This window comes from Microcaecilia unicolor, chromosome 4, assembly GCF_901765095.1.
Source record: "Microcaecilia unicolor chromosome 4, aMicUni1.1, whole genome shotgun sequence".
Lineage (NCBI taxonomy): Eukaryota > Metazoa > Chordata > Amphibia > Gymnophiona > Siphonopidae > Microcaecilia > Microcaecilia unicolor.
Genome location: NC_044034.1, coordinates 87467615 through 87488653, shown reverse-complemented (window position 1 = coordinate 87488653; position 21039 = coordinate 87467615). Strand labels below are relative to the sequence as shown.

Below are 21039 nucleotides of genomic sequence, written 5' to 3'. Positions count from 1 at the left end.
TGGCCCAGGGTTGAATGATGTCAGTAAGCCATATAGAAGAACAGAAGCTGAAAGGAAGAATCTGTTAAAAGCAAGGGAAGGAAATTCCTAGCGGATGGAAGAGATGAGGGGCATTTAGGAGAGTGCTTGTGAAGATGACAAACTGGAAGAATAGGGATAGTGCCAGAAATAATAGAAAGGGCGCAGAGGTAGACCTGATAGGAGAGAGTGCATGGAAGAGAGACAGAGCAAAAAAAAAATTACTGTACCCTTTATATAGATACAGTTCAATTTACAATTGTCTATTCACTAATCTGCATCATGTAGAACTATACAGTCTAACGTTTTACTGCCAATAACAGAAATCATGGTAAACAAACATGTGTATGTGTTACATGCACATTACCACACATAGTAACATAGTAACATAGTAGATGACGGCAGAAAAAGACCTGCATGGTCCATCCAGTCTGCCCAACAAGATAAACTCATATGTGTATACCTTACCTTGATTTGAACCTGCCTTTTTCAGGGCACAGACCGTACAAGTCTGCCCAGCAGTATTTCCCGCCTCCCAACCACCAGTCCCGCCTCCCATCTCCGGCTCTGGCACAGACCGTATAAGTCTGCCCTCCACTATCCTCGCCTCCCAACTACCAACCTCTCTTCCCCCACCTGCTCCGCCACCCAATTTTGGAAAAGCTTCTGAGGATCCATTCCTACTGCACAGGATTCCTTTATGCACATCCCACGCATGTTTGAATTCCGTTACCGTTTTCATCTCCACCACCTCCCGCGGGAGGGCATTCCAAGCATCCACCACCCTCTCCGTGAAAAAATACTTCCTGACATCTTTTTTGAGTCTGCCCTCCCTTCAATCTCATTTCATGTCCTCTCGTTCTACCGTCTTCCCATCTCCGGAAAAGATTTTTTTGCGGATTAATACCTTTCAAGTATTTGAACGTCTGTATCATATCACCCCTGTTCCTCCTTTCCTCCAGGGTATACATGTTCAGGTCAGCAAGTCTCTGCTCATACGTCTTGGAACGCAAATCCCATACCATTTTCGTAGCTTTTTTTGCACCGCTTCCATTTTTTTAACATCCTTCGCAAGGTACGGCCTCCAAAACTGAACACAATACTCCAGGTGGGGCCTCACCAATGACTTGTACAGGGGCATCAACACTTCCTTTCTTCTGCTGATCACACCTCTCTCTATACAGCCTAGCAACCTTCTCGCTACGGCCACCGCCTTGTCACACTGTTTCGTCGCCTTCAGATCCTCGGATACTATCACCCCAAGATCCCTCTCCCCCTCAGTACCTATCAGACTCTCCCCGCCTAACACATAAGTCTCTCGTGGGTTTCTACTCCCTAAATGTATCACTTTGCATTTCTTCGCATTGAATTTTAATTGCCAAACCTTAGACCATTCTTCTAGCTTCCTCAGATCCCTTTTCATGCTTTCCACTCCCTCTCGGGTGTCCACTCTGTTGCAAATCTTAGTATCATCCGCAAATAGGCAAACTTTACCTTCTAACCCTTCGGCAATGTCACTCACAAATATATTGAACAGAATCGGCCCCAGCACCGATCCCTGAGGCACTCCACTACTCACCTTTCCCTCCTCCGAGCGAACTCCATTTACCACCACCCTCTGTCGTCTATCCATCAACCAGTTCCTAATCCAGTTCACCACTTCGGGACCTATCTTCAGCACATCTAGTTTAAGAGCCTCCTGTGGGGAACCGTGTCAAAAGCTTTGCTAAAATCTAAGTAGATTACGTCTATAGCACGTCGATGATTCAGTTCTCCAGTTACCCAATCAAAGAATTCAATGAGATTCATTTGACACGATTTCCCTCTGGTAAAACCATGTTGTCTCGGATCTTGCAACTTATTGGCTTCCAGGAAATTCACTATCCTTTCCTTCAGCATGGCTTCCATTACTTTTCCAATAACCGAAGTGAGGCTTACCGGCCTGTAGTTTCCAGCTTCTTCCCTATCACCACTTTTGTGAAGAGGGACCACCTCCGCCATTCTCCAGTCCCTCGGAACCTCTCCCGTCTCCAAGGATTTATTAAACAAATCTTTAAGAGGACCCGCCAGAACCTCTCTGAGCTCCCTCAATATTCTAGGGTGGATCCCGTCCGGTCCCATGGCTTTGTCCACCTTTAGCTTTCCAAGTTGTTGATACACACTCTTCTTCCATGAACGGTGCTCTATCCATTCCATTCTCAGGTGTACTTTTGCCGGTCCTTCTCCAGGATTTTCTTCAGTGAAAACCGAACAAAAGTATCTATTTAGCAAATTGGCTTTTTCTTCATCATTATCTACATAGTGGTTCGCTGTATCTTTTAGTCTCACAATTCCCTTTTTAGACCTTCTTCTTTCACTAATATATCTGAAGAAATTTTTGTCGCCCCTCCTTACATTTCTAGCCATTTGTTCTTCCGCTTGCGCCTTCGCCAGAAGTACCTCTCTCTTGGCTTTTCAGTTTCATCCGGTATTCCTCCCCGTGTTCCTGTTCTTGAGATTTTCTATATTTCTGGAACGCTAACTCTTTAGCCTTTATTTTCTCAGCCACTTGCTTGGAGAACCATATCGGTTTCCTTTTTCTCTTGCTTTTATTTACTCTCCTTACATAAAGGTCTGTGTCCTTTATTTCTCAGCCACTTGCTTGGAGAACCATATCGGTTTCCTTTTTCTCTTGCTTTTATTTACTCTCCTTACATAAAGGTCTGTGGCCCTATTGTTAATTATTAAAAGATTGATATTCAAAAGGACTTATCTGCTTAACATTAAGTATTAACTGGATAAGTCCTTTGCTTTGCATATTCAGGGCCAGGGAATGGATAACTTTCGGTCAGATATATCTAACCAAAAATTATCTACATAAAAGGAGGAGTCACGAGAAGAGCTCCAGGTGGAGTCTTTATCTCTGATAGCCCAGGACCAGCAATTTAAACAGCCAGGAGCCTCTTCTGGCCGTTTAAATCGTTTTAAATATCAGGCCCATGGCATCTATGCCATCAGCATATGCATTATTGTCAATCCTCTGCAGACCTTTGCCAGGTATTTCTTCCGTGAATACATAACAGAAATAATCTATTGAGCAATTCCACTTTTCTCTCATCTCTGTCTATACACTGAGGTGTATTTTCAAAGCACTTAAAGTTACATAGGTTACTATGCAAGTCTAAGGTGGTCTTTTACTAAAGATTAGCTCGAGTTATCTGCAGCAGGGCCAATCTTTAGGTTAAAAAAAAAACCCTAAGTGCTTTGAAAATGAGCCTCGTTAACTCTCAGTATCTTTGAGTCTTGAAATTTCATCTGTGGCCTTCCTCCTCTAGCCAAGCCAATAAACCTGAAAATATTGTCACCTCTATTTACATCTTTTGGAGCTTTTGTTCTAGATACAAGTTCTGGAAGAGCAAAAATGTAATGGAATTGTAAAATGAAGATTCTGAGCATCCTAAAATCTTGTTGAAATGAAATGCTGCAACACTGCAATAGCCACAAAATATAATTGATCTTTGGAAGTGAAAGAAAACATGGATTACAGAACCAAGTTTAATGTGTACTATATACTGACTTGTACAAAACAGGTCTGTCCTGCAGGGCTTCCAAAGCTTGTGTTAGAACTGGAGAAACGTCACATGATTCTTGGGTCAAAGTCCTGCACTCACCTAGAATAAAGAACAAGGAAGCAGTATGTAAGTCACTGCTCTTCAAAAACAAAAATAGAAATTATTTTTCTTGTAAGTTTTATGTACACATTTTTAACACTATATTGCCAAGGTCCAGCTCTTTGAACTAGCATTTAACCAAGTGAAGCTATGGTCTTTTCATTATTATGTCTTGTCATATGGTTTTGGATGTTCTTATACTTTTAAGTGTATTTTTGGTTTTATTATTCGTATTTTATGTTGTACTAGTAAAAAAGGCCCGTTTCTGTTTTAAAGGAAACGGGCGCTAGCAAGGTTTTCCTCGGAGTGTGTATGTTTGAGAGAGTGTGTGTGAGAGTGACTGTGTGAGAGAGAGTGAATGTGCGAGTGTGTGTGTGACAGAGAGAGTGAGACTCGGTGCGAGTGTGTGTGTGAGAATGAGAGTATGTGCCAGGGTCCCCCCCCCCCCCGTGGTCTGTCTCTCAGTTGCAGGGTCCCCCCCCTCCCCCCCAGTTGCAGGGGGGCCCCCCCTCCCTTCCCTTTTTCCCAGTTGCAGGGTCCTCCCTCCCTCCCTTTTTCCCAGTTGCAGAGTCACCCCCTCCCTCCCTCCCACCCAACCACCCAGTTGCAGGTTCCTCAGCCCTCACCCTTAGCTGTTCTCCTTTCGTTACACTCCAAGTGCAGCACATATTTCTTGGTTTTATGGCTCTGTTGCTCTTTCGTTAGCCCCTCCGCTCCCCTGAGAGTTGTGATCCTGAAGTCCTGCTTTGCAGTTAGCAGAAACCAATGAAAGAGGGCTTCCTGCTCACCTGCAGTGCTTTTTTCTTCCTAAGACCTTGAATTGTTCTTTCTTAGAGAAACATTAGAAAGAAAAGATTTTCAGGTGTTCCACCCTCCCTCTTCGTCTGCTTGCTTTGTTTTGAGTGAACGGGTATGAGGGCTGCGACTCCTCCCCCTGCCTGGGTCGCTGACTGTTTCTGCTGCTGGCTGGGTCACTTGCTCGCCGCCCTCCCTCTTCGTCTTTGTTTGCTTGCTTTGTTTTGAGTGAACGGGGATGAGGGCTGCGACTCCTCCCCCTGCCTGGGTCGCTATTTCTGCTGCTGGTTGGGTCACTCGCTTACCGCCCTCCCTCTTCGTCTTCGTTTGCTTGCTTTGTTTTGAGTGAACAGGAATGAGGGCTGCGACTTCTCCCCCTGCCTGGGTCGCTGACTGTTTGGTGCTGGCTGGGTCACTCTCTCGCCGTCCTCCCTCTTCGTCCGATTCATAGGCAGGGGGAGGAGTACTCCTCCCCCTGCCTGGGCCGCTGTTTGCTGCTGGCTGGGTCGCGGTTTGTTGCTGTGCGTCGGGCTGGTGACTTCACCCAAGGCGCAGCCAATCAGTGGGATGCATGACGTCACTGATCTACAGCACCTAGCAGACCACTGTTCCAGGCAGCCCCAGAACGTTGGAGGTGAGAATTATTATATAGGATTGTATTATACTTGTGTTGTACAACAACCAGAGTTTTGTAGATGGGAGTGCTATAAACTGGAAGACAAGGAGAAAGAGTCCACCAAGGTGGATGAACAGCAAAATCCCACGGGAAGACAACAGTGGAAGGAGAGTGGAAAGTGAACCAATGGCTCAAGAAACTAGGACAACAGACTATTATTTTATTGTAGACTTAACACAGATCTGTGTATCGGCCACAGGCCTGCCTCAGGAGTCTTTATGGTCTGTATGAATGAGTAGGACTCTGAAAGGGAGTTGAGCAATGCACTGATGATCTTAAAAAAGACCTTTGGAAAAAAGTCGGCTAGTACAGCTGAGAAAGCTATAACTTGCTGTAAAACATTTCTTAAGACCATCAGTGCACTACTCAACTCCCTTTCAGAGTCCTACTCATTCATACAGCCAGTGGTGTGCTGGTAAATTTTTAACAACAGGCTCTCTCCCCGGTCCACCTCGGCGCCCCCCCCCCCCCCCCCCCGTTCACCTCTGCGCCCCCCCCCCCCCCCCGTCCACCTCTGCGCCCCCCCCCCCCCAAAATTGCAGAGCTGGCTATAGCCGGGGGAGGGGGGGGGCAATGCAGTACTCTCTCCAGGAAAAAAAAATTAAATGATCCCAGGTTCCAATCTAATTCATGTTTAATGTGGGATAAAATGCCATAAATAAGTAAATAAATATAAACTTTTAATGTTGAGCACCTGATTCTCAAAAGTGAACATATTCCAAACACTATAATGAAAATAAAATGATTTTTTTTCTACCTTTGTTGTCTGGTGAGTGTTTTTCTGATCATGCTGCTGCTATCTGTCCTCTTAACTCCGTTTCCAGGGCTTCCTTTCCATTTATTTCTTTCCTCCTTTCTTCTTCATTTCTGGTCCTCAGCTTCTGCCTACTTTCTTCATCCATGTGCAGTTTTTCTCCTCTCTTCCTTTTCCCTCATCTCATCTCCTTCCTCACTCTTCTCTCCCCTCCATCCATGTCCTCTCTCCCCTGCCCTGCATGCACCCATGACAGGCAGTGACCCTCCTCTCCCCTGCCCTGCATGCACCCATACCCAGCGACCCTCCTCTGCCCTGCCCGCACCCAGATGTCCAGCAGTGACCCTTCTCTCCCCTGCATGCACCCATGTCCAGCAGTGACCCTCCTTTCCCCTGCCCTGCATGCACCCTTACCCAGCGACCCTCCTCTGCCCTGCCCGCACCCAGATGTCCAGAAGTGACCCTTCTCTCCCCTGCATGCACCCATGTCCAGCAGTGACCCTCCTTTCCCCTGCCCTGCATGCACCCAGATGTCCAGCAGTGACCCTCCTCTCCCCTGCATACATCCATGTCCAGCAGTGACCCTCCTTTCCCCTGCCCTGCATGCACCCATGTCCAGCAGTGTACCCTCCTCTCCTCTCCCCTGCCCTGCATGCACCCATGTACAGCAGTGACCCTCCTCTCCCCTGCCCTGCATGCACCCATACCCAGCGACCCTCCTCTGCCCTGCCCGCACCCAGATGTCCAGAAGTGACCCTTCTCTCCCCTGCATGCACCCATGTCCAGCAGTGACCCTCCTTTCCCCTGCCCTGCATGCACCCAGATGTCCAGCAGTGACCCTCCTCTCCCCTGCATGCACCCATGTCCAGCAGTGACCCTCCTTTCCCCTGCCCTGCATGCACCCATGTCCAGCAGTGTACCCTCCCTCTCCCCTGCCCTGCATGCACCCATACCCAGCAACCCCCTCCATCCACCCATGCCCAGCAGCGACTCCCTTTTCCCCCCTGCCACCCCCTCCCGAGTTGTTTCGCGAATTCTTCTCCTCCCTCCCTCCCGATCCGGTCCCTCACCACCCGCTTGTTTTTTGAATTCTTCAGGGCAGGCAGTCTTGCCTGCCCGCTTCCAGCGCTGACTGTCCTCCCTTGCCGATTCGCGCTTCAAAATGGCCACCGAGACTTCAGCCGAAGTCTCGTGAGGCCGCCTCTGGAAGTCTCGGCGGCAATTTTTAAAGCGCGAATCGGCAAGGGAGGAGAGTCAGCGCTGGAAGCGGGCAGGCAAGACTGCCTGCCCCGAAGAATTAAAAAAACAAGCGGGTGGTGAGGCAGATCCGGAGGGAGGGAGGGAGGAGGAGAGCCAGAGCCGACTCGCTATTTTCAACAACCGGCTCGCAAGCTGGAAGAAAATTTAACAACCGGCTCTTGCGAGCCGGCTCCAGCACACCACTGCATACAGCCCATAAAGACTCCTGAGGCAGGCCTGTGGACGAAACACAGATCTGTGTCTACAATAAACCAGGCGAATAATAGTCTGTTGACCTGGTTTCTTGAGCCATTGGTCCACTTCCCACTCTCCTTCCACTATAAACTAGAAGACATCAGTACATAAATAAACCTTATCCAAAAGAAGAAAGGGTGCAGAAGGGCGGAAGTAAGGGAAACAGGGGGAGCACAGGCCTAATCAGGAAAAGAGACAGAGAGATAGCAAATGGGACTCAAAAAAACAAGGGAGAAAGGGTGCAAGACTGAGTCACAGGGAAGAAAGCAGCAAGAGAGATAATGAAAAGCAGAGGGAGGAAGCCAAGATGGGGAAAGTAAAGGAAGGACAGAAGAGGAGCTCATGCTGCTCTATTTTTAGCATATTTTAGACTCGCATCCTTTATCATTTTTATTTTTAATAGGTATTTACAGTGATACTGCATCTAGCGCTTATCTTTATTAACCAGCTAAAATCATAACCAGTCAACGTTGTCTGTTTTCAAGACATTAGCCACTAAGGACCCTGTTTACTAAGCAGTGCTAAGGGTGCGCTAGCATTTTTAGCACACACTAAACACACACATAGGAATATATGGGTGTCTCTAGCGTTTAGCTCGTGCTAAAAATGCTAGAGCATCTAAGTAAACAGAGCCCTTAATGTTTTTCTCCCACAACATAGTGTGTATACCTTGTGGCAATCATGTAAGCCTGTTGGAAGCATATCTTAGCTCTTTCCACTAAAGAGTGTTATCATTTAGCTGCAGACTAGCTTGTGCTTTGTACTCTTATATGCTATAATCAATTCACATATCCTATACCACTGTTACAATGCATTCTATAGGTTCAGTTAATTTCATATCAGCTTAGAGGTGGATATTCATACAACACAGTATCTTGTCCCTTTTTTCACAGCTTTGCTTACCCTTACCTCTGCTCAATTTAGAGCCATTTTATCAAGGCACTGTGTGTAACACCTTCATGCTTCAAGGTGAGTTTGTTTGTTGGGTATACCACTTTATTATGTCCTTCAGGTTTTTAGTCCAGTGATACCTTAGGCCCCTTCACATCTGTTTTTTAAATATGTATTTACTTTTTTACCTGTTTCTGTTATTTAATTTATTCAATCTCATTTAAAGTGCAGTCCATTTTAGACAATATTTCATGGTTTATATCTTTTTATATAGACTTTATATTATCACATTTTGTATGTACAGTTAGAGCCCTGTTACTAAGGTGCGCTAGCATTTTTAGCATGCGCTAAAAATTAGCGCTCTAACGCTAGAGACACCTATAGGAATATATGGGTGTTTCCAGTGGTGTGTTGGAGCAGGCTCTCGCAGGCTCACAAGAGCCGGTTGTTAAGTTTTTAAGAATTTTGGGAGTTGGTTGTTAAAGTAGGGCCCTCCATGGCTACTTTAACAACTGGCTCCATAAATGTGGGCTTGGGCCCCCTGCTGAGCCCTGCCAGCCAAGTAAATAGACTGCTGCTGCTCCCCACTCCTTGTTTCCAGCTCTGAACAGCAGGCTGGGACTTCTCCAGCATGTGTGAGCTCAGAGCAAGACGTTGGGAGTGGTGGCAGTCCATTTATTGGCTGCCAGCAAAGGTTTGCCTAGCGTGCCCGCACGAAGGGAGGGAGGAGAGAGAGGCAAGTGTTGCTCCCCCCCTCCCCTCCGGCCACCCCTGGCCCTTCCAACTGCAGAGCTGGCTACGTCCAGAGAAACAGCCTGTTGTTAAAAATTTACCAGCACACCCCTGGGTGTTTCTAGCATTAGCAGGCGCTAAAAACACTAGCATGCCTTCATCACAGCTTAGTAAACAGGGCCCTCAATGTCTTAACAATCATTTATAATGTTTTTGAAGTTTGTAATTTGTTTTAATTTATAACTTTTACTCATTGATGTCATTGAGGTTCCTAAATGGAGGGGCATAGTTGTAGAATTGTAAACTTAGCGCTAGATTCTATAAATCACGACTAAAAAATCAGTACCAAAACTACTACTACTACTACTTAACATTTCTAAAGCGCTACCAGGGTTACGCAGCGCTGTACAATTTAACACAGAGGTCAGTCCCTGCTCAAAGGAGCTTACAATCTAAAGGACAAAAAGTGCAGTCAATCAAATTGGGGCAGTCTAGATTTCCTGAATAGAAGTATAATGGTTAGCTGCCGAAGGCGACATTGAAGAGGTGGGCTTTGAGCAAGGATTTGAAAATGGGCAGGGAGGGGGCTTGGCGTATGGGCTCAGGGAGTTTATTCCAAGCATAGGGTGAGGCGAGGAAGAAAGGGCGAAGCCTAGGCATAGTATACAAAATACTCCCAACACCCGCTTTCTGTGACTGTATTTAGTTGCGGCCATTTATGCCAATGAAAACCTGAAGTAAATGCAGACACCTACATTACATGCGGAACAGGATATTTTGTAACAGTGCATGTAAACTCTAGGAACGCCCATGACTCGCACACAGTCACAACCCCTTTTCAGATGCACATCTTAGAATGTACATGCATCACTTTACAGAATATGCTTTGACATTTGTGCACGCAAATGCTAATTAATGCCAATTAGTGTCAATAATTGCATAATTTCAATCAGCGCTGATTGGCTTGTTGAGCTAATTAAGTTGCATGCATGCAAATCCAGAATACATCCAGATTTGCATGCGCAACTCAAGCTGCACTATATAGAATCCGCAGGTTAGCAGCTAAATTCAGAGATGCATACAAACCATACCATTACATAAATCTTCTTATATTCCACGTATTTCAAAAAGATTCTATGTGGATTACAAAAAGAATGAACCTCAACAACTGAGGGACGTACAAAATGTAATAATACTCATCAGACAGATCTAACTCATTTTGAGAACAAGTATATCTTGAGACATTTCCAAAATAGGAAATAGTGAGTTCTGGAAAATCTGCAGTCTACAGCTTCTAACCGAGGATTGCTGCTGTGATGGATAAGCTAGACTGAGTGGGGAGAGGGGGGCACGGAAGAGGAGAGGACAGCAAAAGCTCTGGCTAGCTACAATTGTTTAGAGTGCCGCAGCCTCTGCAAAGTCTAGTTGAACAAACTGGAAGACACAAGTAATAAGAAGAGTTTGCTGGGCCAGCCAGCATAAGAATAAACTAACTATAAACTGTGAGGTGTAGAAAAATCAAGAAGTTTACATTAAATTCTTTTGAAACAGAAAATAAAACCTACTTTGAGCCCATCTATAAAGGCGTTCATATGCTGTCTCTTGGAGTAAGGCCATCTGCTCCATAATCTCAAGGCTGCAGAAAGACAAACTATTTTATCAAGTTCTTGGAAAGCAGTTTTACCAACAATTGTGTCTGAAATCAAACATGTGTAACTTTACAAAGAAAATACATTCAACAACTGGAATAAACTGAATCATAAGACAAAACAGAGAGAGAAGCAAAAACAATTTACTGACTGCTTTAGAGTTATTCCTGGTTGCTTACCCTGCTGTCTGTTGGTTTGTACGAAGAAGAACCTTGACATCGTTGCGGATTTGTTTCACTCTTCCCAAAGCCTTGAAGAAGGTCTAAAAAGAGATTCATTATTGAAAATACTACTGGATCTCAGCAATGGTGATCAGGAGATGATCAAGGACACAATATTATATAATAATGAAAATACCTCCCACTGCTATTTGTAAGAAGGAAAGGGTATATAGTCCTTTAGTCTTATTATATATTTTTGTTTTAAAACTTCGTAGGGGAAAAAAGCCTCAAAGTGCCTGGAAAAATGCATAATAAGACTAAGGGACTATATACCCTTTCCTTTTTACAAATAGCAGTGGGAGGTATTTTCATTATTATATAGTATTGGGCCACTTCCACCACCACTTCACAGTATGTTCAAGAACACAATATCACATTAAATAGCTCATATAAATTTAGCAAACATGCCAGCAGTACAGAGCACTGCTGGAAAATAAAATCCTATATTTATTGTTAGCTATTATTTGTTGAAGATATTATTTTCTTATATTTATAAACTGTGGCATCAACAGATGTTGCTCTATTTAATGCATAACATATTTAAAATGCAGTATCACAAGAGTGGCTAATCCTCATACAAAAGAAATACTTGTACCTGCACCTAATACTATAGCAACAGCAATTATTTCCCGAAAGCAGTAGTGCCCTTGGTAGTAGACACTATGCATGACCAGAATAACTGCACCTATAACGTAAATGCAATATTCCGGCTAGGTGATATTCTATAAAATAGAACATGCATTAAGGTGAGCATATGCACGGGTGTAGACTGAGCACTGTACAAAAATGACAGAATACCATAATTTACGTATGTTTTTTTCTTAAAGCAATCTAAATGCACATGTTTATATCAGCTTGATGGCTAGTGTAAGGGACCATGCCAATTTGTCCTTCCTACACCAGTATTCTATAAAGAAAAGTAGGCTCCTACAATGTGACACAAAGACCCAACCACCATGACACTGCTCAGTGAGTGCAATTATTAATGATACGGGCTCAAAAGACATTGTTGCTATGATATAGCCTGAAGTTTGAACTAGAATGATGCAGAACAAAGGGCATGCACCTGAAAGGCATAAGCGAAGAAAATATAGTCTGCTAGCCAATTAAAAAGTGTGCATTTGCCAATGGCAGCTCCCATCCTGTTAGAGTCAAAAGAACCACAAAGGTGGGTGAACGTTCTAAGTGTTTTACTCTGCTCCAAATAGAAGGCTAAGGCTATCTTGCAATCCAAAGCGTGTAGTCCACTTTCACCTTTGTGGGCCTGAGGCAGGATGACTGCCTGGTTAAGATGAAACTCTAGCACTATCTTTGGAAGGAAATTTAGATAAGTACACAGATCCACTTGGTTGTAAAATTTTGTGTAAGGTGGTTCCATTATTAGAGCCTGCCCTTAAGTTCATCAACTCTGTGACCTGGTGACCACATCAGCCAAATTAATGCAATGTTGAGGTCCCATGATACCTGAGAAAGGCTCAAAAGGAAGCTTCAATAGAAGCAAGCTCCACATAAAGCAAACTAAAGGCTGTACAGAGATAAATCTATCGTCTATATGATGATGATAGGCGCCAATGGCATTGATGTGGACCCTAACTGAATTGCAATCCTGCTTGTCCTAGGAGAATATACTTTTGCACTCAACACACTATTAGGCTAAGGAAATTTGTTGCTAGAGGACATACAGTGGTGGAAATAAGTATTTGATCCCTTGCTGATTTTGTAAGTTTGCCCACTGACAAAGACATGAGCAGCCCATAATTGAAGGGTAGGTTATTGGTAACAGTGAGAGATAGCACATCACAAATTAAATCCGGAAAATCACATTGTGGAAAGTATATGAATTTATTTGCATTCTGCAGAGGGAAATAAGTATTTGATCCCCCACCAACCAGTAAGAGATCTGGCCCCTACAGACCAGGTAGATGCTCCAAATCAACTCGTTACCTGCATGACAGACAGCTGTCGGCAATGGTCACCTGTATGAAAGACACCTGTCCACAGACTCAGTGAATCAGTCAGACTCTAACCTCTACAAAATGGCCAAGAGCAAGGAGCTGTCTAAGGATGTCAGGGACAAGATCATACACCTGCACAAGGCTGGAATGGGCTACAAAACCATCAGTAAGACGCTGGGCGAGAAGGAGACAACTGTTGGTGCCATAGTAAGAAAATGGAAGAAGTACAAAATGACTGTCAATCGACAAAGATCTGGGGCTCCACGCAAAATCTCACCTCGTGGGGTATCCTTGATCATGAGGAAGGTTAGAAATCAGCCTACAACTACAAGGGGGGAACTTGTCAATGATCTCAAGGCAGCTGGGACCACTGTCACCACGAAAACCATTGGTAACACATTACGACATAACGGATTGCAATCCTGCAGTGCCCGCAAGGTCCCCCTGCTCCGGAAGGCACATGTGACGGCCCGTCTGAAGTTTGCCAGTGAACACCTGGATGATGCCGAGAGTGATTGGGAGAAGGTGCTGTGGTCAGATGAGACAAAAATTGAGCTCTTTGGCATGAACTCAACTCGCCGTGTTTGGAGGAAGAGAAATGCTGCCTATGACCCAAAGAACACCGTCCCCACTGTCAAGCATGGAGGTGGAAATGTTATGTTTTGGGGGTGTTTCTCTGCTAAGGGCACAGGACTACTTCACCGCATCAATGGGAGAATGGATGGGGCCATGTACCGTACAATTCTGAGTGACAACCTCCTTCCCTCCGCCAGGGCCTTAAAAATGGGTCGTGGCTGGGTCTTCCAGCACGACAATGACCCAAAACATACAGCCAAGGCAACAAAGGAGTGGCTCAGGAAGAAGCACATTAGGGTCATGGAGTGGCCTAGCCAGTCACCAGACCTTAATCCCATTGAAAACTTATGGAGGGAGCTGAAGCTGCGAGTTGCCAAGCGACAGCCCAGAACTCTTAATGATTTAGAGATGATCTGCAAAGAGGAGTGGACCAAAATTCCTCCTGACATGTGTGCAAACCTCATCATCAACTACAGAAGACGTCTGACCGCTGTGCTTGCCAACAAGGGTTTTGCCACCAAGTATTAGGTCTTGTTTGCCAGAGGGATTAAATACTTATTTCCCTCTGCAGAATGCAAATAAATTCATATACTTTCCACAATGTGATTTTCCGGATTTAATTTGTGATGTGCTATCTCTCACTGTTACCAATAACCTACCCTTCAATTATGGGCTGCTCATGTCTTTGTCAGTGGGCAAACTTACAAAATCAGCAAGGGATCAAATACTTATTTCCACCACTGTACAAGGCTGTTAATTAGCAGAGATTAAAAAGGGATTAGACAAGTTCATGGACTACATGTCCTCAAACCAATACGAGCCATATAGAGGCGTATTTTCAAAGCACTTAGCCTTACAAAGTTCCATAGGTTACTATGGAACTTTGTAAGGCTAAGTGCATGAGCCATATAGTCTTAGGAAAGCCACCACTTAAACCCTGGGAGAGTGAGCATCAAGGAATGATCTATTTTTGGCAATCTGTGAAGAACTTGTGACCAAGCTTGGGCTCAACAGACCTTTGGTCTGACCCTGTATGGCATATTTTAGTTTCATCACATTCACAGGGCTGTATCTAAATATGAACAAAAATATCTGTATACAAATATCTATTAACTACAATAGACTGTCTTATATTACTGCTGTGTAACTTACCTCTGTAACTGGACCTTCTCTTGTACCTCGAAGGACATTCATCTCTTCTTGAGTCAGCTGAAATTTCGACAAGAAAGCATTTGCCACTTGAGCTCTTATTTCCAGTCTCTGGCTGTAGAGTAGAAGGAGGCAAGGAAATTATTGACATGCTCGTCTAAATCTAAGATTTTGCATTTAACATGATTTTTAAATGCCTTTTAAAATAGTCTTGTTTCTGGTTAGCATTAATTAAGAATCTGTTGCATATCCTGAAAGGTTCCACTTGTAACAATTGTGTTACTTGACTACACACCACATTATCACTACTCAACGCTTGCATTACACTTTTGCACAACATTAACACCACTCGCAGAAATACTACCAGTAAATGCACTAGATCAAATATCGTTAACACATTTTACTTTCTGGTAAATGTAATATTTTTTATAGGTCAACTGGAATCACTGCAGCAAGGGAGTTCTGGGTTCAATTTTAACTTCAGTGCTAAAATAAATTAACTTCTAACTTTATCCCTAGTTTAAATATGGTATGCTGTATTCAACTTGCATGGAATATTCTCAGAACTAACATATGAGGCTAGATGCTATATACAGTGTCTGAAAAATCCACGAAGAATAAATTTCTGTCTAAACATACGTTATAAGAGGTGCCTAAATTTAGGCAGGGTATATAGAATATGCTTAGTTGCTATCCCAGCACCTAGAACTATACGCATCCATTTACACCAAGGAAAATTTGGAGTAAATACCGGTGTTTAGATTTAGGCACAGAGGGGCATATTCTATAACAGTACGTGTACATTTTGGAACGCCTATTTTGCTGCCCATAACCACGCCTCTTTTTGTCTCCACGCATTAGAATTTAGGCACTGTGAGTTACAGAATACACTTAGCGAGTTATGCACATAAATCCTAATTATTGCCAATTAGTGCTCATTATTGCTTGTTAAGTACTAACAACGCTGATTCGCTTGTTAAACCAATTAAGTTACCGGTATTATAGAATACGCTTGGATTTTGGCACAGAATACTAGGCACAATATATAGAATCTGGTGAATAATGTAATGAAGAAAATACCACAAGATCTTTACTATATATGGTTTGAGGTTCATCTATTGCTGATAGTGTTATTGGTTACTGTAAGACTGAGTTGTTGTATTCATGGTGGTTTCTCAATAAAAATGAATAGAAATAAACTATGAAACCTTTTGGTCCACGGTATCTCTGCCCCAGGTGCCCCACCTAGGACAGAACCCTCTCAACCAGACAGCCTTAAAATCTCAGTACACCCTCTCCCCCTCCCCCACACACAATTTATCTGGTCTGGGGAAAACATCAGATATCCTCTTCTCATTGAGAAAACCCAAAATTGAAGTCATCTTATAAGGAAATGGAGAAAAGACCTCAGTGGCCTATACAAGAAAGAGGTATTCAGCCTCTACAGCAAAAATCACCATCACTGCCAGAAAAACTACATTTCTAATCAAAACTCTCCAAAAATTGAAATAAATAAATATTATTTATTGAAATAAATAATATATAGAACTTGCTAATTGCAGCCATTTTCCAAGATGCAGGCCATGAGATGATGATGACATCCAATGCTTTCCTGATACCAGGCAAGTAGCATTATTCCAGTGGGAGCGGAGCACTGGAGGCTTCTTGGTTTGGGGGTGTTCAGTGGGTCTCTAGTTGAGAATTCCATCTTCTGGTGTCTAAATCTTATAGAGCCAGTACTAATGTTTTTAAACTTCCTACTAACTTCTATTGAAGCCAACAGAAACTTCAAACTTTACTTTAACCCCAGAGGAGAAGTGAAGCTTCAGCTGTAAAGGGAAAGTAAAAGGGAAAAAAAACAGATAAAAGAAAACCCCTACACTAATCTTTAGCACAGTTTGCAGCATCAGAAGTCATTCTGGGCCAGATTCTATATTTGGCACCTAGAAAACCCTGCGGAAAACATTTCCGCCTATCTGTACTCTACAAGCGGCACCTAGATTTAGGTGCAATATATAGAATACGCTTAGTTGATATCCAAGCACCTAAAACTTCGCACCGCCATTTACACCAACGAAAACATGACATAAATCTCGGTGCATAGATTTAGGCGCAGAGGGCCATATTCTATAACAAAGCATGTAAATTTTAGGATGCCCATAAAATGCCCATTTCCCCGCCTATAACCATGCACCTTTTTGCCTGCGTGCATTAAAATTTAGGCACAGTGGGTTACAGAATACCCTTAGGGAGTTGTGCGTGTAAATTCTAATTATTGCCAATTAGTGTTCATTATTGCTTAAGTGCTGTTAAAGCTGATTGGCTTGTTAAGTCAATTAAGCTATGCACGTTGTTACAGAATATGCCTGATTTCAGTGTGAAACACTAACAGGCTTATTTTCGAAAGAGAAGTGCGCCCATCTTTCGAAAGAAATCGGGAGATGGGAGTCCTTCTCCCAGGGTCGCCCAAATCGGCATAATTGAAAGATGATTTTGGGCGCCCTCAACTGCTTTCCATCGCGGGGATGACCAAAGTTCACGGGGGCATTTCGGAAGCATATCGAAGGCGGGACTGGGGCGTGCTTAACACATGGGCATCTTCGGCCGATAATGGAATAAAGAAGGACGTCCCTGACGAACACTTGGCCAACTTTAATTGGTCCTTTTTTTTTTTAATGACCAAGCCACAAAAATGTGCCCTAAATGACCAGATGACCACCGGATGGAATCGGGGATGACTTCCCCCCTACTCCCCCTGTGGTCACTAACCCCCTCCCACCCTAAATAAAACTTTAAAAATATTTTTTTCAAGCCTCTATGTCAGCCTCAACTATCATACCCAGGTCCATGACAGCAGTATGCAGGTCCCTGGAGCAGTTTTAGTAGGTACTGCAGTGCACTTCAGGCAGGCGGACCCAGGCCCATCCCCCCCTGTTAAATTTGTGGTGGTAAATGTGAGCCCACCACAAACCCACTGTACCTACATCTAGGTGCCCCCCTTCATCCCTAACGGCTATGGTAGTGGTGTAACAGTTGTGGGTAGTGGGTTTTGGGAGGGTTTGGGGGGGCTCAGCACACAAGGTAAGGGAGCTATGCACCTGGGAGCTTTTTCTGAAGTCCACTGCAGTGCCCCCTAGGGTGCCCGGTTGGTGTCCTGGCATGTCAGAGGGACCAGTGCACTAAGAATTCTGGCTCCTCCCACGACCAAAGGGCTTGGATTTGGTCGTTTCTGAGATGGGCGTCCTCAGTTTCCATTATCGCCGAAAATTGGGGACAACCATCTCTAAGGTCGCCCTAAATGTGGAGATTTGGCCATTCCCGACCGTATTATCGAAACGAAAGATGGCCACCCATCTTGTTTCGTTAATACGGGTTTCCCTGCCCCTTCGCAGGGACATCCTGTGAGGACGCCCTAAGGAAAACCTGGGCGCCCCTGTTCGATTATGCCCCTCCACGCGTACTATATAGAATCCGGAGGGGGGGGGGGGTCGTCTATGTGTAGCTCAGATAGAAGGGGGACGAGAAAAAGGTCACAGCCTGGATGTATGAAAGAGAGAGAGAGCAGACACTGGATGGATATGTGAAGAGAAGGGGGGCATACACTGGACTGAAGGCGTAGAGGAGGACAGAGGCTGGATGGAAGGAGTTTAAGAAAGAGGGCAGAAACTAAATGAAAAAATATTCCCTCCTATTTGTTTTAAAAGTATTACCATGTAACTCCATTGAGTGTCTCCTGGTCTTCATGCTTTTTGATATAATAAAAAATCAATTCACTTTTACCCATTCTACATCACTCAGGATTTTGTAGACTTCAGTCATATCCTCCCCCCCCCCCCAGCTGTTTCTTTTCCAAGCTGAAGGGCCTTAACCTCTTTAGCCTCTCCTCATATGAGAGGAGTTCCATCTCCTTTATAATAAACAATCAATAATAGGCTACAAAAGTGTTTACAGTGTAAAAATGTTATGGTATAAGCCAATCATCAGAATTAAATGTGTAGCATGATGTTGTGTTGGATCAGATACATATATATACACCAATATATTTGTGCAGCTTTTAAAAATACACTGCAGCAGAACTGGCTTTCATTCCAAAAGCCCTCTTCCCTCTCCCTTTGGGGAATATTTAAAAGACAAAGGTACTGCTGCAGTTGCAGGGACCTCACCTTGCCTTTTCTCATTCCTTAAACAAAAGTTTTAAATTGACTCTATTCCTCTGATCAACACAACAAAGATTGGACCTAACCAGCAGAGGCAAGGAGCCAGACAGGCAGGGAAAGGTGTGAAATCCAACTTAAAGACAAAGGGCACCTGCTGGCTGCCCCAGGCAAATCTTATCTATCACAGAGAATCAAGCAGGAAGCCCTGTACATCAAAAGACCATTTGCCAGCAAAATCCAGACAGCAAGTCTCGTGATGTCATAAGACATGAGACCAAGACTCAGAGGTCGTGTGCAAACATGAGACCAGGACTCAGGGGTCGTGTGCAAAAAACCAGGAAGCCAGCAACCAGATGCACATGGCCTGCTTCCCTGCAAAATAAGAGTATAAAAGGACAAGCTGTTTCCCCAAGAAGGCGGACTCTCTTCTCTCTTCAAGACTCTCCCTCCAGGAGATTCTCTCTTCAGCACCAATCCAGATGCCTTGCTCCTGATCTGCAGTTCACCTGCCTCATGGCTCTTCAATGGACCACAAAATGCTTTGCAACAGACTGCTTTGTAAGTTATAACTTTTGATCTAGACCTGCTACTCTACTTTGCCTTACTTAAGCACAGATTATCTGTAAAGATCTCTTAAAACCTACCTCTCGTGTGCAATTGTATATTAAATCAACCTTTTTGAAGCTAAAAATACAGTCTCTTTGTGTTCTGAGAATATGGTATCTTTTACATATACTTAATTTATTTAATTTATTGTAATTATCACCTTTGGTGATTGGTGGAGAAATTAATATCCTAAAACTTATAAATACAGCACCTGCTCTTAAATTATAAACAGTAGCGAGTGCTCTAGAGCTCTTTCCCCCAAGATAAATCATTTCTTGTAACAAAAATATTGTCTGGGAGAGGTGGTCTAAAAGGCTTTCAAATAAATAAAGCATATTACAAATTCATACCCTACTCCTCCCTCTCTTGCCTTATTCTGGAACTTCTGATAGTTGTGGGTACCCCGCATTTCATGTTGATGAGTTGGTGGGGGGGGGGGGCGGGGGGGAGGATTTGTGATATATGGGAATTCAACTTCTTCCCTGGACTTCCAGGCATCACACGTAACCAAATATCTTCAGTTTACGTAAGCACCTCTGTACCACGTTGTTGAATGTTCCAAGTGCTAGAGACTCTGTAATGAGAATTGAAAGAACCAGTAATTTTCACTAAGTATTATTGCTCCATGCTGCAAAATGTATCTGCTATTTTTGTCTAATCAGTCCTTTCTAGCTCATAGAGGGTTGGTTTCACGTCTTCCTTTGGAATAGGCAATAGTTCAGTATGGATTCCAAGGACCTCAGTATCCTCACCTGACTGCCAGTTCGGCCCTTATATTTTGGCTCGCCTGCTTTGCTACTACTACTTATCATTTCTATAGCGCTGAAACAAAAATCAGTTTCCTCCTTTTCTTCAATGTAATATAGCCAATCCAGCTATAGAAAAGAAACCAAGGCTTCTCTTCCAGATGCTTCCTGGTCTCCAAAAAAAATAAAAAGAGATGGGAGGCTACCGACCTACGATAGACTTCAGAGACCTAATTATTTCTTTACAAAGAGAAACTCAAGATGAATACTCTACTCTCCCCTCTCTTCAGCCATCCCTAAAGAACTAAAACTGGCTGGATGCACCAGATCTCAGATAGTTACAAATGTAACTCAGTTGATCCTTGCCAGAGATACAATCTCTGCTTTCTCCTTCACATAGGCCACTATCAATACAAAGTCCTCCCTTTCTCTCTCTTTGTCCTCTGAGATACTTACAAACTGCCTAATTGGAGGGGGGGTAGGGAAAGCTACCCATCTCCACAAGCAAGGTCCTCTAAATGTTCCAAGGAGTCCTGTACTACTGCATCAAGAAGGTTAAGTGGAGAGTGATGCATGTGGAGTATAGAAATCCAAAGGAGAGTTGCATATGATAAGGGGTGAGAGGCTGATATGTACGAACAGCAAGAGGTACCTTGGTGATAGTGTCTGAGGATCTCAAGGTGACGAAGCAATGTGACAAGATGATGGCCATAGCCAGAAGGATACTAAGCTGCACAGAGAGAAGTGTTCAGTTCTGGTTGCCGTATCTCAAAAAGATACAGCAGAATTAGAAAAGCTTCAAAGAAGAGCGACCAAAATGATAAAGGGGTGGAACTCCTCTCATATGAGGAAAGGCTAAAGAGGTTAGGGCGCTTCAGCTTGGAAAACAGACAGATGAGGGGAGATATGATTGAGGTCTACAAAATCATGAGTGGTGTAGACCGAGTAGAAGTAAATCGATTTTTTTACT

General features: G+C 43.8%; 1 protein-coding gene across 1 annotated transcript in view; it reads right to left on the bottom strand.

The window, feature by feature from the left end:
- The window catches only part of COG6 (component of oligomeric golgi complex 6), a 217686-nt gene that overhangs the window by 103905 nt on the left and 92742 nt on the right, over positions 1–21039 (bottom strand). Inside the window, exons 5-8 of the mRNA XM_030200417.1 lie at positions 14564–14675; positions 10839–10921; positions 10576–10646; positions 3575–3668 (exon numbers count right to left, since the gene is read on the bottom strand). Of these exons, the coding sequence (XP_030056277.1) occupies positions 3575–3668; positions 10576–10646; positions 10839–10921; positions 14564–14675 (360 nt within the window). The remainder of the gene's footprint in view (positions 1–3574; positions 3669–10575; positions 10647–10838; positions 10922–14563; positions 14676–21039) is intronic.